This window comes from Hemitrygon akajei, chromosome 5, assembly GCF_048418815.1.
Source record: "Hemitrygon akajei chromosome 5, sHemAka1.3, whole genome shotgun sequence".
In the NCBI taxonomy this organism is placed as follows: Eukaryota; Metazoa; Chordata; class Chondrichthyes; order Myliobatiformes; family Dasyatidae; genus Hemitrygon; species Hemitrygon akajei.
Genome location: NC_133128.1, coordinates 186,786,633 through 186,803,764, shown reverse-complemented (window position 1 = coordinate 186,803,764; position 17,132 = coordinate 186,786,633). Strand labels below are relative to the sequence as shown.

General features: G+C 40.7%; 1 protein-coding gene across 13 annotated transcripts in view; it reads right to left on the bottom strand.

The window, feature by feature from the left end:
* The window catches only part of b3galt1b (UDP-Gal:betaGlcNAc beta 1,3-galactosyltransferase, polypeptide 1b), a 194,330-nt gene that overhangs the window by 13,803 nt on the left and 163,395 nt on the right, over nucleotides 1-17,132 (bottom strand). For 11 of the 13 annotated variants that reach the window (XM_073047469.1, XM_073047468.1, XM_073047467.1 and 8 more), the window contains one exon: nucleotides 12,392-16,156. The exons of 1 other annotated variant lie outside the window; for it this stretch is intronic. In XM_073047469.1, coding sequence (XP_072903570.1) covers nucleotides 14,991-15,971 — 981 coding nt within the window. In that variant the 5' untranslated portion in view covers nucleotides 15,972-16,156 and the 3' untranslated portion in view covers nucleotides 12,392-14,990. Of the gene's footprint in view, nucleotides 1-7,127; nucleotides 7,539-12,391; nucleotides 16,157-17,132 lie in introns of those variants that run through there. One more of the 13 variants, XR_012099110.1, reaches the window with a different exon arrangement.

Genomic DNA, 17,132 nt, shown 5'->3' with positions numbered 1-17,132 from the left:
CCCTGCATTCTCATAACATCCTCCTGACATTTCACACTGCCACCCAGCTTTGTGTCATCGGCAAATTTGCTAATGTTACTTTTAATCCCTTCATCTAAATCATTAATGTTTATTGTAAACAGCCGCGGTCCCAGCACCGAACCTTGCGGTACCCCACTGGTCACAGCCTGCCATTCCAAAAGGGACCCGTTAATCGCTAATCTTTATTTCCTGTCAGCCAGCCAATTTACCAATTTACACCTGTACCAAGGACAGGTGTAGGAAGAGGGACCAGATTCTGCAAAGTATGCTCAGGGAGTTAGCTGCTAAGTTAAAGGGCAGGACCTCAAGGGTTGTGATCTCAGGATTGCTACTCATGCCATGTGCTAGTGCGGCCAGAACTCGGAAAATTATGCAGTTTAAGAATTGGCTAGGGAGTTGGTGCAGGAGGGAGGTCTTCAGATTTTTGGATCATTGGGCTGTAGTCCAGGAAAGGTGGGACCTGTACAGAGACAGTTTATTGTTCTTGTTTTAAAAGGCAGATTAGCTCAGGGTTTGGATCAAAACTTGGGATTGTGATATTGTAGCCATTAATGAGACTTGGTTGCAGGAAGGACAGGACTGACAGCTCAATATTCTGGGGTTCCATTGCTTTAGATGTGATAGAGTGGGAGGGATTAAAGGAGCAGAGTGCCATTACTAGTCAGGGAAAATGTCACAGCAGTGCTGTCAGGATAGACTGGAGAGGCCTTATGGGTGGAACTGAGGAATAAGAAACATACAATCACATTAAAGGGGCTATATTATAGTCTACCAAACATTTAATGGGATTTAGACGAAGAAATTTGTAGAGAGATCACAGACTGTTGCAAGAAACATAAGGTTGTGACAGCAGGTGATTTTAATTTTCCACATATTGACTCCCATACTATAAAAGGGCTCGATGGAACAGAGTTTATCTAATGTATCAGCAAAGTTTCCTTAACCAATATGTATAAGTCCCAATGAGAGAGTATTCAATACTTGGACTCCTATTAGGGAAGAAGACAGGGCAGGTGACAGGAGGGCAGGAGAACACTTTGCATGTAGTAATCATATTGCCATTAATTTCAAGGTAACTATGAAAAAGAATAAGTCTGGTCTGTGGATTGAAATCTAAATAGGAGAAAGGACAACTTTTATGTACCGGAAAGGACCTACCAAGTGTGGATTTGGGCAGGCTCTTTTCTGGCAAAGCTGTAAGTGGTAATTGGGAGGCCTTCAAAAGTGAAATTTTGAGAGTACAAAACTTGTATGTTCACGGAGCCTGGTTCTTCAAAAGACAATGGAGCCCTGGTCAGGTTAAGAAAGAAAAGTAGGTGCACTGCAGGTAGAGACAAATGAGGTACTTGAGTATATGAAATGCAGGAGGACACTTATGAAAGAATCAGGAGGGTGAAAGGAAGGCATGAGGTTGCCCTAGCAAACAAGGTGAAGGAGAATCCCAAGGGCTTCCACAGATACGTTAGGAGCAAAATGGTTGCAAAGGACAAAATTGGTCCCCTAGAAGATCAAAATGGTAATCAATGTGTGGAGCCCAAAGAGATGGGGGAGATCTGAAATGGATATTTTGCTTCTGTGCTTACTCAGGAGACAGAGTAAATAGTGTCTGTTGAAGCAGCAGCTAGATCATGGACCCTACACAGAATACAGAAAATGAGATGTTTACTGTCTTGAGGCAAATAAGGGTGAACCAATCCCCAGGGCCTAACAAGGTGTTCCCCCAGACTCTGTGGGAGACAAGTGCAGAAAATGCAGGGGCCCTTGCAGACATAAGTCCATCTCCCACCCCCCCCCCCCCATCCTCATCACATTCTACAGGGGTTGTATTGAGAGCATCCTGAGCAGCTGCATCACTGCCTGGTTCAGAAATTGCATCATCTCGGATCGCAAGAACCTGCAGCAGATAGTGAGGTCAGCTGAGAAGATCATCGGGGTCTCTCTTCCCACTATTACAGACATTTACACCACACGCTGCATCCGCAAAGCTAACAGTATTGTGAAGGACTCCATGCACCCCTCATACAAACTCTTCTCCCTCCTGCCATCTGGCAAAAGGTACAGAAGCATTCAGGCTCTCACGACCAGACTATGTAACAGTTTCTTCCCCCAAGCCATCAGACTCCTCAATACTCAGATATTATAATAATTATTATAATAATACAATAATTTATTATATTGTAATTTGTCTTCTACTGTGCCTATTGTCTTGTTTATTAATTATTGTACTGCCCTGCACTGTTTTGTGCACTTTATGTAGTCCTGTGCAGGTTTGCAGTCTAGTGCAGTTTTTAGGTTGTTTTACATAGTCTAGTGTAGCCTTGTGCTGTCTCATATAGTCTAGTGTAGTTTTTGTGTTGTTTCATGTAGCACCAGGGTCCTGGAGGAACGTTGTTTCATTATTACTGTGTATTGTACCAGCAGTTTGTGGTTGAAATGACAATAAACTTGACTTGACTGAAATCATCCCTAGTGAGGTACCAGATGACTGGAGGATAGCCAATGTTGCTCCGTTGTGTAAGAAAAACTTGAAGAATAAGCCAAGAAAATATAGGCCGGTGAGCTTGACATCAGCAGCAGTGGGAAAGTTATTGGGAGGCATTTTAAGGCACTGGATATATGAGCATTTGGATAGACAGGAAGTGATTAGGGATAGTCAGCATGGCTGTGTGTGTGTTGGGTCCTGTCTAACCAATCTTATAGTATTTTGAGGAAGTTAGCAGGAAAGTTGATTTAAACAAGGCAATGGGTGTTGTCTGCGTGGACTTCAGCAAGGCAAAAGCAAGTAGTAAATTGGATTAGACATTGGCTTTGTGGGAGGAGCCAGAAACTGGTGGGTAGAGGGTTGCCTATCTGACTGGAGGCAGTGCTGCAAGGATTTGTGTTGGGTTCATTGTTGTTTTTTCATCTATGTCAATGATCTTGAAGATGTGGTTAACTGGATCAGCAAGTTCATGGGATGACACCATGTCTGGGGGGTGTAGTGGACAGCAAGGAAGATTATCAAAGCTCGCAGTGAGATCTGAACTAGATGGAAAAATGGCAGACAATTGTGGGATGTTGCACTTTGGGAGGACCAACCAGGGTTAGTCTTACACAGTGAACGGCAAGACACCGAGGGGTGAAGTAGAACAAGGGGAACTGGGAATACAGGTTAGTAACTTATTGAAAGTGGTGTTACATATAGACAGGCTCATAACGAAAGCTTTTGACAGATTGGCTTTTGTAGATCAAAGTACTGACTCCAGGAGTTGGGATGTTATGTTGATGTTATAAGACATTGGTGAGGCCTGAAGTATTGAGTCCAGTTTTGGTCACCTCCCTACAGGAAAAATGTAAATAACATTGAAAGAATACAAAGAAAATTTACAAGAATGATGCTGGGATGGGTGGACCTAAGTTACAAGGAAAGATTAAATAAGTTAGAACTTTATTCCCTAGAACATAAAAGATTGAGGGGATATTTGTTAGAGGTATACAAAATTAGGAGGCATATAGATAGGGTAAATGCAAGCAGGCTTTTTCTACTGAGGTTTGGTGGCTCTATAACTAAAGGTCATGGGTTAAGGGTTAAAGGTGAAATGTTTAAGGGGAAGATGAGGGGAATCTTCTTCACTCAGAAGGCCGTAGTCATGTGGAAGGAGCTGCCAGAGAAAGTGGTGGATGCAATTTCAACTTCAATGTTTAAGAGAAGTTTGGAAAGGTACATGGATAGGAGAGGTATGGAGGGTTATGGTCCAGGTGTAGGTTGATGGGAGTAGGCTTTTTAAATGTTTAAATGGGCCAAAAGGCCTGCTTCAGTGCTGTAGTTTTCTATGACTAAGTGAGGAAGTCAGCGGGGGTGGTATTGGAAGACTGAGGGAGATGAATGATAGATAGAGGCTGTAAAGTGACCAATTACCTCAGAATAATGCACACATGGAGGAACTCAGGAGGCCAGGCAGCATCTATGGAAAAAGAGTAACTAGCTAATGTGCAAACACGAGGAAATCTGCAGATGCTGGAAATTCAAACAACAACACACACAAAGTGCTGGTAGAACACAGCAAGCTAGGCAGCATCTATAGGGAGAAGCGCTGTCGACGTTTCGGGCTGAGACCCTTCGTCAGGACTAACCGAAAGGAAAGATAGTAAGAGATTTGAAAGTAGTGGGGGGGAGGGGGAAATGCGAAATGATAGGAGAAGACTGGAGGGAGTGGGATGAAGCTAAGAGCTGGAAAGGTGATTGGTGAAAGTGATACAGAGCTGGAGAAGGGAAAGAATCATGGGACGGGAGGCCTCAAGAGAAAGAAAGGAGGGGGGGAGCACCAGAGGGAGATGGAGAACAGGCAAACAACTAAATATGTCAGGGATGGGGTAAGAAGGGGAGGAGGGGCATTAACGGAAGTTAGAGAAGTCAATGTTCATGCCATCAGGTTGGAGGCTACCCAGCCGGTATATAAGGTGTTGTTCCTCCAACCTGAGTTTGGATTCATTTTGACAATAGAGGAGGCCATGGATAGACATATCAGAATAGGAACGGGACGTGGAATTAAATTAAACTAGCTAATGTGTCAGGAAGAGACCAATGAAGAGTCTCAGCCTGAAACGTTGACTGTTTACTCTTCTCCATTGATGCTGCCTGGCCTGTTGAATTCTTCCAGCATTTAGTGTGTTACTTGTGTTTCCAGCATCTGCAGATTTTCTCATGTTTGAATCACCTTTCATGGCACTCCACTTCTCCACTCTGTGCTGGCCATCTGGTCTGTCTGTTCTAAATTTTCCTGCATTTGAACTGAAATAGTGACGGTGTCTTTCCTCCCACAGACACTGCATCTGCTTCACCCCCCACCGAATTCCTCCCGATCCCAGCACCTGCAGTCTCTCGTGTCTCGAACAGTTAACTGGTTATTTCACATCAATGTTCTGGATGATATATGTGGGTTGCTTTTTTAATGTCAACTTCAAGTAGCAATGTTACAGGTTTTGCATCAGAACCTTGACCAAGCAATGAAATCCAGACCTTGGTTGGTCCATCATGTCAGTATTTGATGGATTCAGAGATGTGATATCTGTGAGGCTTGATTGTGCATTTGGCTTTTGTGATCTAGCATGATAAACCTTCTACAGAAATCAATGATTTATATTCTGTCACTGCTTCCTCACATCTGTAGATAAACGGCTACCTCAATATGAGATTTATTTCTTACTAAGCTGGATAGGATCCGACAAAACCACAATTTCATCCATAATTGAGATCACCTTTTTCTGTCATAAATCTTAATACTGATCTAACACCGACTTACTGAAATCTTTCACTGTTTTTACCCCCTGCAACCCACATTAAAGTTCAAAGTAAATTTATTATCAAAGTACATATTTGTCACAATATACAATCCTGAGATTCATTTGCTTATGGGCATACTCGATGAATCCATAGAATAATACTTTAACAGAAACACCACAAGAACTTGGGCTTACAACCAAATATGCAAAAGATAACAAACTATGCAAATACAAAAAGAAAAAAATAAATAAGCAATAAATATCGAGAACATGAGATGAAGTGTCCTTGAAAGTGAGTCTGTAGGTTGTGGAAACATTTCAATGATGGGGCAAGAGAAGTGGGGTGAAGTTATCCCCTTGGTTCAAGATGGTTGAGGGGTAGTAATTGTTTTTGAACCTGGTGGTGTGAGTACTGAGGCAACTGCACCTTCTTCCTGATAGCAGTAGTGAGAAAAGAGCATGACCTGGGTGGTGGGAGTCTCTGGTGATGGATGCTGCTTTCCTGAGTCAACATTTCATGTCTATGTGCACAATGGAGGGGAGGGCTTTACCTGTGATGGACTGGGCTGCATTCATTACTACTTGTAAGATCTTTCATTCAAGAGCATTGGTTTTTCCATACCAGGCTGTGATGCAGCCAGTCAATATACTCTCCACCACGCATCCATAGAAGTTAGTCGAAGTTTTAGATGTCATTCTGAAGGACGAAGATCACTACTGTGCCGCCGCCTTCATTTATGTGCTGGGCTCAGAACAGGTCCTCTGTAATAGTAATATCGAGGAATTTATATTTGCTGACACTCTCCTCCTCTAGTTTCCTCCCCCCTCCACTCAAAGCCAATAATCAGCTCCTCGGTCTTAATGGCATTGAATAAGAGGCTGTTGTTGTGTCATAATCAGCCAGACATTAAAATGCAAACATTAAAAAATAATTTTTTAATGTTTGCACTTACTTGTAAATCCTCACTATATTTACAGATATTGATGCTTAAATTCCAAGTTTTATTAAGTGACAGATGTTTTGAAGGCCCTTTACGTTAGTTTGTACAATGACTGAAATCTATTGCACAGCAATGTGGTGGCTAGGGTGGGGCTGAAAAGGGAGAGAACATACATGTGGTAAACAAAGTGGAAAGAGAATTTGGATACTGCCAGAATTTTTGGATAATGATAACTGGGGGAAGAGGAAAAAAAATTAATTCTCTGGCATATCAGGAAGTGATGGGTAGTTAGTGCAGGAGATGCTGACGGTGTAGTGGTGGGTGAAAGGAGAGTTTAGAAAGCAGCCCAAAGACTGAGGATTAAGTTAGACCATACAAGCATATGGGATAGGAGCAGAATTAGGCCATTTGGCCCATTGATTTTACTCCACCATTTCATCATGGCTGATCCATTTGCGTCTCAGCCCCAATCTCCTGCCTTCTCTTCGTATCCCTTCTTGCCAGGACTAGTTAAGAATCTATCAACCTCTGCCTTCAATACACCCAATGACTTGGCCTCACCCTGTGGCAACAAATTCCACAGATTCACCACTCTCTGGCTAAAGAAATTCCTCCTCACCTCTGTTCTAAACTCTGTATCCTCTGATACAGCATGAAGGGTAGTCATAGCTGAAGGGTGGTAGTGGGGACGAGCTCCCACTGCTAAACAAATGCTCTTCATGGCGTGCGTCTCAAGCAGCCTCTGACAACCAAGTCCAGCTCCTGGCCTTCATGTGCTGCATAGCTCTTTTGCCCGGCAGAGCTGTTCTCACTGACGGGAGAGGGGCAAAGGTGGGCCACTGGCACCTTAAAAACCAATTGCTCCGGGCAGATGGGGCTCATTAACCACAGATGGTAGCTCACCCAGGAGAGGGAAAACTCCGATTTTAAACCTCTGCTGCCTTGTGGCTATGCCTGTTCACGGGAGAGGATTTGGGAGTAAACCCTGAGGAAAAATCCGGAATTGGAGTCCCGAAGGCGGCTGATTGCTGTACCCAGCACTGGCACGGCAACTCCTGCGATGCTGCTGGCACCAAGCTGTATCGACTCTTGCCGTTCCTTTGGACCTGTCATCAGCATGGAGTCTCACTGCATCGGCAACAGACGGATCTCCATATCAACTCTGCTCTGGGTTGTGCCCTGGAGAAGCCACTCCCAGTGACTACCAGAGGCGCAGTACCCATGGTCGACTACGACCGACGGAGGCCGAGAAGTACCCTCTGATCTTCTGGTATAGTGGTGGGTGAGAGGAGAGTTTGGAAAATAACCTGAGAACTGAAGATTAAATTATTGATTAGTGGCAAGAATCTCAATGCAGTGCTACACAGCATGACCACAACATCCCAAAATGTGCCAAAATCTCAGAATGGTCCACATTAGGTGGACAACCAGGGTAAGTCTTACACAGTGAACAGTAGGACACTGAGGAGTGTGGTAGAACAAAGGGATCTGGGAACATAGATACATAATTTGCTTAAAGTGGGGTCACAGGTAGATAGGGTCCTGAAGCAAGCTTTGTCACATTGGCCTTCATAAATCAAAGTATTGAGTACAGGTGATGGGATGTTATGTTGAAGTTGTATAAGACATTGGTGGGGCCTAATTTGGAGAATTATGTGCAGTTTTGGTCACCTACCTACAAGAAAGATATAAACAAGGTTGAAAGAGTAGAGACAATTTGCAAGGATGTTGCCAGGTCTGGAAACCCAGTTACAAGGAAAGATTGAATAGGTTAGGACTGTATTCTTTAGAACATAGATGTTTGAGAGGAGATCTGATAGAGGTATACAAAATTATGAGGGGGATAGATAAGGTAAATGCAAACAGGCTTTTTCTACTGAGGTTGGGTGGCTCTACAACCAGAGGGCATGGGTTAAGAGTGAAAGGTGAAAAGTTGAAGGGGAACAGGAGGGGAAACTTCTTCACTCAGAGGTTGGTGAGAGTGTTGAATGAGTTGCCAGCAGAAGTGGTCCATGCAAGCTCGATTTCCCGTATGGAGGGCTATGGCCCTCTTGCAAGTCGGTGGGAGTAGGCAGATTAAGTAGTTACAGCATGGACTAGATGGGCCAAAGGGCCTGTTTCTGTGCTGCACTTCTCTATGACTCAAAGAAATGCCGCGGAGGGAATATCATCTTCCAATGTACCCTAGATGCAAAAATGACTGCTCATTTTGCCAGAATGATGTGCAATGACCCAGAAAAAGTAATTGTAGTTTATTGTGAGAGGAAAAAAATCTCAACTGCACAGCATTGGAAAAAAGCGTGTTTTGAATATCTGAGAACCAAAGCTTTCTATTTATCAAAAAAATATGAACTGCCACCTTTAAAGACATGCAAATGTATTCCCAGGTGGTCTCTATACTTGCTTTATAATTTTCTATTTATATTTCATTTCCTCTTGTTCTTCCTATTGAAATGCATCACACATTTCTGCAGTAACCTTCATCTTCCGTATAGCTGCACACCCTAACATACCGTGACTCCTTTAATTCTATCCCTCCTCACTGTTCACTGAAATTATATACGAGTCCCACCTACAAGTTTTGAAATTACTCCCTATACAGCCCAAACCAAATCATTAATATATGGCGCTATATCATTAGGATTTGGAGGAGATTAGGTATGTCACCAAAGACGCTCACAAATTTCTACAGATGTACTGTGGAGAGCATTCTAACAGGCTGCATCACCCACTGGTATGGAAAGAGGAGTGGGCCACTGCACAGGATTGAAATAAGCTGTAGAAAGTTGTGAACTCACTCAGCTCCATCATGGGCACTAGTCGCTGTAGTATCCAGGATATCTTCAAGGAGCGATGACCCCCATCACCCAGGACATGCCTTGTTCTCATTGCTACTATCAGGCAGAAGGTACAGAAGCCAGAAGGCACACACTTAATGATTCAGGAATGACTTCTTCCCCCTCTGATTGGTCATTGAACCCATGAACACTACCTCACTACTTTTTATTTTACATATTATACTTAGTTAATACACACACACTCACACACACATAGTGTCTATACAAATATTGTCTACACAAAGTATTCATGCCCCCTTGGAAAATTTCATGTTTTATTGTTTTAGTATATGGAATCACAGTGGATTTAATCTGGCTTTTTTTTACATTGATCAACAGAAGACTCTTTTGTGTCAAAGTGAAAACAGATCTCTACCAAGTGATTTAAATTAATTACAAATATAAAACACAAAGTAATTGATTGCATAAGTCCTCACCCCCTTGATATGACATACCAAATCATCACTGATGCGGTCAATTGATTTTAAAGTCACATAATTAGTTAAATGGAGATCACTATGTGCAGTCAAGGTGTTTCAATTGACTGTAGTAAAAAATACACCTGTATCTGGAAGGTCCAACTGCTGGTGAGTCAGTGTCCTGGCAAAAACTGCCCCTTGAAAACAAAAGAACACTCCAAGCAACTCCACAAAAAGATTATTGAAAAGCACAAGTGAGGAGATGGATACAAGAAAATTTCCAAGTCACTGAATATCCCTTGGAGTACAGTTAAGTCAATCATCAAGAAATGGAAGGAATATGGCACAGCTGTAAATCTGCCTAGAGCAAGCTGTCCTCAAAAACTGAGTGACCTTGCAAGAAGGGGACTAGTGAGGGAGGCCACCAAGAGACCTGTGATAACTCTGGAGGAGTTACAAGCTTCAGAAGCTGAGACAGGAGAGACTGCAAACACAACTGTTGCCCAGAAGCTTCCCCAGTAACAGCTTTATGGGAATGTGGCAAAGAGAAATGAAAAATGAAATCTCAGCTAGAGTTGGCCAGAAGGCATGTGAAAGACTCTGAAGTCAGCTGGAAGTTGTTCTATGGTCTGAAGAAACCAAAATTGAGCTTTTTGGCCATCAAACTAAGTCTCCCTCTGGTGCTCCCCTCACCCACTTTTTTCTTCCATGGCCTCCTGTCTCTTTCACCAAGTGACTTCCTAGCTCTTTGCCTCATCCCTCCCCCTCCAAGTTTCACCTATCGCCTGGCATTTCTCTCTCCCCACCCTTCCAATCTACTCCTCAGCAATTTTCTCCAGTCCTACTAAAGGATTTCAGCCCAAAACGTCGACTGTACTTTTTTCCCTAGATGCTGTCTGGCCTGCCGAGTTCCTCCAGCATTTTGTGTGTTGCTCAGATTTCCAGCATCTGTAGATTTTCTCTTGTTTGAGGCTAAGCACCATGTTTGGCATAAGCCAAACTCTGCACATCAAAAACGCACCATCCCTACTGTGAAGCATGGTGGTGGCTGCATCATGCTGTGGGGATGCTTCACTGCATCAGGCCCTTGGAAGGCTTGTGAAGGTAGAGGGTAAAATGAATGCAGCAAAATACAGTGAAATCTTGGAGGAAAATGTGATGTAGTCTGCAAGAGATCTGCGACTTGGGAGAAGATTTGTTTTCCAGCAAGACGATGACCCCAAGCATAAAACCAAAGCTACACAGGAATGGCTTAAAAACAACGAAGTTAATGTCCAGGAGTGGCCAAGTCAGAGTTCAGACCTCAATCCAATTGAGAATTTATGGCTGGATTTGAAAAGGGCTGTTCACTCACAACCCTCATGCAATCTGACAGAACATGAGCAGTTTTATAAAGAAGAATTGGGAAAATTTGCAGTGTCCAGATGTGCAAAGCTGATAGAGACCTATCCACACAGACTCGAGGCTGGAATTGCTGCCAAAGGTACATCTCTAAATACTGACTTGAAGGGGGTGACCAATCATGCAATCAATTATTCTGTGTTTAATAATTGTAATAAATTTAGACCAGTGTGTAGAAATTTGTTTGCACTTTGACATGAAAGAGTCTTTTCTGTTGACCAGTGTCATAAAAGCCAAATTAAATTCACTGTGGTTCAATGTAAAACAATAAAACAAACATTTCCCAGGTGGGTGAAAACTTTTTTCAGCAGTCTTTTTACACAAATGCACACACACTTACTGTAATTCAGTTTTTATTATCACGTATTGCAATGCACTGGTGCCACATAACAATGACATTTGCTGGTGATATTAAACCTGATTCTGATTTATAGAAATAACCCTTATGGAACAGTACTAACTTCCTCCAGTCTGAGAAGATTATTGTGCTATTTTCTATCACTAAGGTATTTTTTTTATTCATGCCTCCACAACTTATGAGTCCTTCTGCTATATTTCACAGCTTTATTTAAAGATACAGCACAGAATAGGCCCCTGGGGTCCTTTGAGACACCCCCCCCCAGCAATCCTCATCACCTCAATTTAAGCCTAGTCTAATATCCCAGTCTCCAGAGCCAATCCACACACTGTGTTTATCCACTTTTCCTGGTAACCCTCATGCATTGAACTAAATGCAGTCTAAAACCAATGGTATTTCCTCTCCTTTTACCGTGGCCCTGGCTATGCTGACTACTAAACTTGTTCTCTTTGGCGACAATATTTCCCCCACCACAGTCTATTGCTCAAGAGCCTACCCCCCAATTGCCCATCGAATTTCAAAACTTCTAAGTAGCATTAGCAAATCTTCCTATCAAGATTTGATTACAGATATACTTCATATCATTCAGACAGGTTAGTCAGGTTAGTATAATGTAATTTGACTTTTTTTTAAAAAAGCAGTCTTCCGTTAATTAATTTGTACTTTGTCTAAGTGACTGTACATATTTTTCCTTTGTTATTCACTCCATTAATTCTTATAAGTTCCCCACTATAAAGATTAAACACTACTTGCTGGATTTATCCTTACATTCACCATGCTGAAATCCTCTGGGACCACCCTTGTCCACACAGATATTTAGACAATTATGAAGAACACCACTGCAAATTCCACTTCTTCTCTGAGCAATCCAGGATGTGTTACATCTGACCCTCATGACTTTAGGCATAAACGGTGTTCCAATATCTCACTTGTATGAAATTTACTCAACAACTACTTCTTATCAGCACAGCAGAATATTTTTCCGAGCTATTCCCCCCACTGAGATTGAGTGAGACCACAACTAAAGGTCATGGGATAAGGGTGAAATTAAATGCAGAGTTCCACAATTGTTAAAGTTTCTGGATCCTGATAAACAAAGGTAATTTTAGCTTGTTCAAGCCAATGGGGAAAACATAGAAATGATTAATATGGTTTACAAATTCAATTTTTTTATTTTTGGATTGCAAATCAATCAGACAACTTATTATAAAAGCTAAAGTCTTTAAAATGACAATTAAAATGACAACTTTCAATGACAAGAGTTGGCATTTGAAATTTATGAATAATTTTCATCTCTTATAGGTTAGCATAGAAGTTATTTTGGCACATATTTAACATATTTCAGCAATAGAAAGTGATCCAAATGTACCATCACTAATAAACATTCCACAATAATTAAGATATCGCTCTCATAAAATTACTATAACTTAATTAACTTTTCACATTTTTTCTCCTATAGCCTGATATTTCTCTTCTATACATAACTTGTATTAGATTTCATTAATGAATGTATATATGTTTTAATTGCCTGCACATTTTTCATGTTGCATCACATATTTCCAACTATGATTAGATATGTTGTGACCCTGCATAATCAAGGCAAATTACATTTTAATTACTGTAATTAAGTCAGTTGCTAATAGGAAGAATACCTCTTAATAGAATTTACTTTGAAATTAGAATTTCTTTTATTAGGTAAAGTACAAAGTTAAATGCTAATGATGTATTTAAAATTAGAAATGCACAGATAATCAGCTAAGTTGACTGATAGAGGATATTTTGCAAATAATGTAAATAATTTAATATCTGGTAGCATTAAGATCCCTTGCAGGTAAAATGTACAAATATATCCTCAATGGAAAGAAAGGGAATTATAAACATTTTGATGATAGATCCTTTCACTGAAGGGAACAGATTAATATTTTGACTGGAAACTATTAATAATACCAAAATATGCCAGAAACATCAATTTTAATTATTAAATCTATTAATAGGGTATTTTTAGAAGTTTAACATTTAATTATAATTAACAAGAAATAATTATTTGCATTAATTAACTGTGCTTGTAATTTGCCACAAAACCTGTATTTAGATGAATCTAAGTTTGAGGAACAAAGCACACCAAATCATCAGTTTGAAAAGACAAACACAAAATATAGCATTTAGTTGACATTTTCATTATTTTTTAAACAATTAAAACTAACAACATTTTTATTTTACATTTGCAAATAATACATGTACGGTGTTCCATAGATACCACACTGTTTTACAGCAAACAGATTTTGCTTACTTGTGATTATTCAACTCCACTTTCTGTAATTGAATATAATTTACTTTACATGGCTAAAATATACACTCAAATGCAAAAAGTAAAAATTACAATTGAATCACATTTTACTGTATATACAGAAAATTGACTTTCTGAACAATTTACTGAAATAGTTATTGACACATCAAGTCTGTGCTCCATTTTAACCCAGCACACAGCATTACATAGGAATACTGCTATCTCATTTTTTAATGCTATGGACCAACCTCATGAAGCAAAGGGTCCATGGACCTTAGGTTGGGAACCCCTGTGCTATCCAATGCAAACTCTTGAAATTCACTCATCTGAAACATTATCTCTATTTGTCTCTCTGCAGATGCTGCCTGACCTGCTGGGCATTTCTAAGATTTCCAGTCTTTAACGTCAGATTTCCACCAACTGCAGTTCTTTTTTTTTTTTGCTTTTCCAGTTCTATAGAATACACTAGCTATAACAAAATTGCAAAATACTCAATCCATCTCTCTATGGCAAGTTGTATTTCAACGAGGATCGAAATGATCAAATCTTAATTTTGAATACCAACTACTTTCAGCTTGATAAGAGTCCAAATAACATGACTGCTATTGTCTGTTCTGTAAACAAACTGACAACATAGTTTTACTATTATACATGATTATATGCTTTCACATACGCATACATATAATGTCACCATTAAAAATCACCTGTTGATCAATGCACAGTTTAAAAACTTACTTTCTTACCATAACTAAATGTCATTTCAATTTACATTGAGTGCATTAAAATGCAACTTTTATATTTAACTGCGCCAAATGATAATATGCAATAGTTTAGCATACCTTCAGCTATTTGCACAATTGATAATGCATTCAAGGCAATTAGACACACTTTTTTTAAAAAAAAAGCAGTAATATCCATTTGAAATTAAACAAGAATGAAAGCCAAGCATGTCACACTGTGTATGAGTTTTGTTTATCAAATCCAAACTCTACCCTAGATCTATGATCTTCAAATTTTTTGCACCAGGGTGCAATTTTTTATGAAATACTTAATTACCAAGAGTGAAATTTAGGTTGAAAACCTTGGCAACTGCACATTCCTCAAGCAAGTAATAATTATAAGCAATAACGGTATCATAAAAAGATACCACATTGAGCAATATCACTGTTAATCCCTGGCCATCCATGTGTCTTGCTTTGAAGTAGGAACTAAACTTTTTTCTACTTAAATTAGACAGTACAATAATTGATAGAACATGTCAATCATTTCCTCATTATGACAATATTAACAGTCATTATCTGTTATCTTGAACTACTCAGTTTTTATACCTGTGTCGTTGAGTTTCCTAATGAACAGTTCAGCTACTTTCCTGTTGCAGGAATGTTCTCACCGTTTTCCAGGATGAATTGACACAGAAATCTGAGTGGTAATTAGAAGCACTTGTAAACCTTTGATATATTACATTTAGCAACGCAGGTGTTTTTTGCTTGACATCTCATTCCAGATCCTCTGCATTTCTTCGGGAGATATCTGGTGTACGGTGATTACTCTACGATACCTGCAGAGACTGTACGAGACCTTCCAGTGATTGAAGCCACTATTCTGAAAGGGATGTATACCAAGTTTCCGTAGGCATAGCCCAACATAGACATCCTCGAGGTGCAGCATCCTCGTGTGAAGGGAGGTCTTGTAAATAGCTTCAGCCACGTCTGTGGAAAATACGTACCCTGTTCCCGAACAGAATGGTGGGTAATTGTTGTCTGGATACAAGTCTCTGGACATGTACCATTTGCTGCGAACATCCCGTATAGGCCCTCCATTGATGACATAACCAGTAAAATATCTCCTCCGGGGCTTTGTGTTCGGCTTGAGCAGTTTATAGATCAAATTGTCCATGTTAACAAATATATCACTGTCAGTCTTCATTACGTACTTGGCTTTTGAACAGAAGTTGGCGACCCACTTCACACCCATTACCGTTTTCAGTGTTAAGTTGTGATAGGAATCCAGAAAGTCCTCCACGATGATGTCATGAAAAATCTGGCTCTCCTGCTCAACCATTTCATTCAAAACATGGTCTGTGTTTCTCCCCAGCAGAAACAGGGTGACCAGCTGGATCCCTTTGAAGTTGTTCTCATCTCCCCAAGTCTCCCTGATCGCTTGCCGTGCATCAAACTCTTTGTGCATTGTGCTTACAAGAATGACTAAGAAAGGGTTAATTTGCTCACATTTGTTTGGCTCATTAATAAGATAATTGTAGTTATGTGGATTCAGTGACCGAGTTCGAATGTTAGTAAAGTTGAAACTCTTTTTCTCGACTATCATGCGTGAAAAAGAACTGTGCCCAACGAAGGAGGACGAGGGGCGAGTAGCACTCAGGTACCACAGAGCACTGGCCCAACAAACAACTGTTAAAATATACAAGCAGGAGACTTTAGAAGCCATTTTAACATCCCTTTCACATTACGTCACATATAATATGTGACAAAAATTAATGAGTCACCTTTGGATGCTTGACAAGTTACATATGCAATTTTAAGACAACTCAGTCATTTTGTTCAAACTGGAATCCTTGCTAATTCATTGCAGGTTCCGAGGTACATGTCTGATTAATATGGTTGCACAGAAAGCTGTAGGAAGAAAAAAAAATAAAATGCTCATTAATATATCAAACATTACAATGGCTTTGGATTTAAACTCATACATCCAACTAGAAAATATAAAGCTGTTTTCTAAAGGTTGCTGCTAGGTCATTTAAATCAGATGTGAAAATGAACTGTATTCATCAAAGGGAATGATTAATGGATTGTATTCAAGTCCCTTCAGTTCAAACAACACAATCAAAATGCTGGAACTTAGCAAGGCAGGCAGCATCTATGGAAAAGAGTCAACTGTCAATGTTTCAGGCCAAGACCCTTCTTCAGGGCTGGGAAAAAGATGAGAAGATAGAAGTAAGGGAGGGGAGGAAGAAGTACAAGGTGGTATGTGATAAGTGAAACTGGGAGAGGGGCAAGGGTGAAGTGAAGGGCTGGGAAAGAGATAAATGACTGGAGGAGAGGGAATCTGATGGGAGAGGGTAGAAGACCATGGAAGAAAGGGAAGGAGAGGGGATTAGCAGAGGGAGGTGAGAGAGGGAAACGGGATTGGGAATGTTGAAAGGGGGAGACAATTATCAGAAGTTTGAGAAATCGACGTTCATACTATCAGGTTGGAGGCTGCCCAGATGGAATATAAGGTGTGGTGCCCCGGGCGCTCACATGGGTCCCAGCTACGCCTGTCTTTTTGTTGGCTATGTTGCACGGTCTATGTTCCAAGCCTACACCGGTATCACTCCCCAACTTTCCCTGACGCCTGCATTGGGACTGCTTCCTGCACCCAGGCTGAGCTCGTCGACCACATCAACTTTGTCTCTACCTTCCACCCTGCCCTCAAATTTACCTGGTCCATTTCTGACACCTCCCTCCCCTTTCTCAATTTCTCTGTCTCCATCTCTGGAGACAGTTTATCTACTGATATCTCTTACAAACTCACTGATTCTCACAGCTACCTAGTCTATACATCTTCTCACCCTGTCAGCTGGAAAAATATCATTCCCTTCTTTCAATT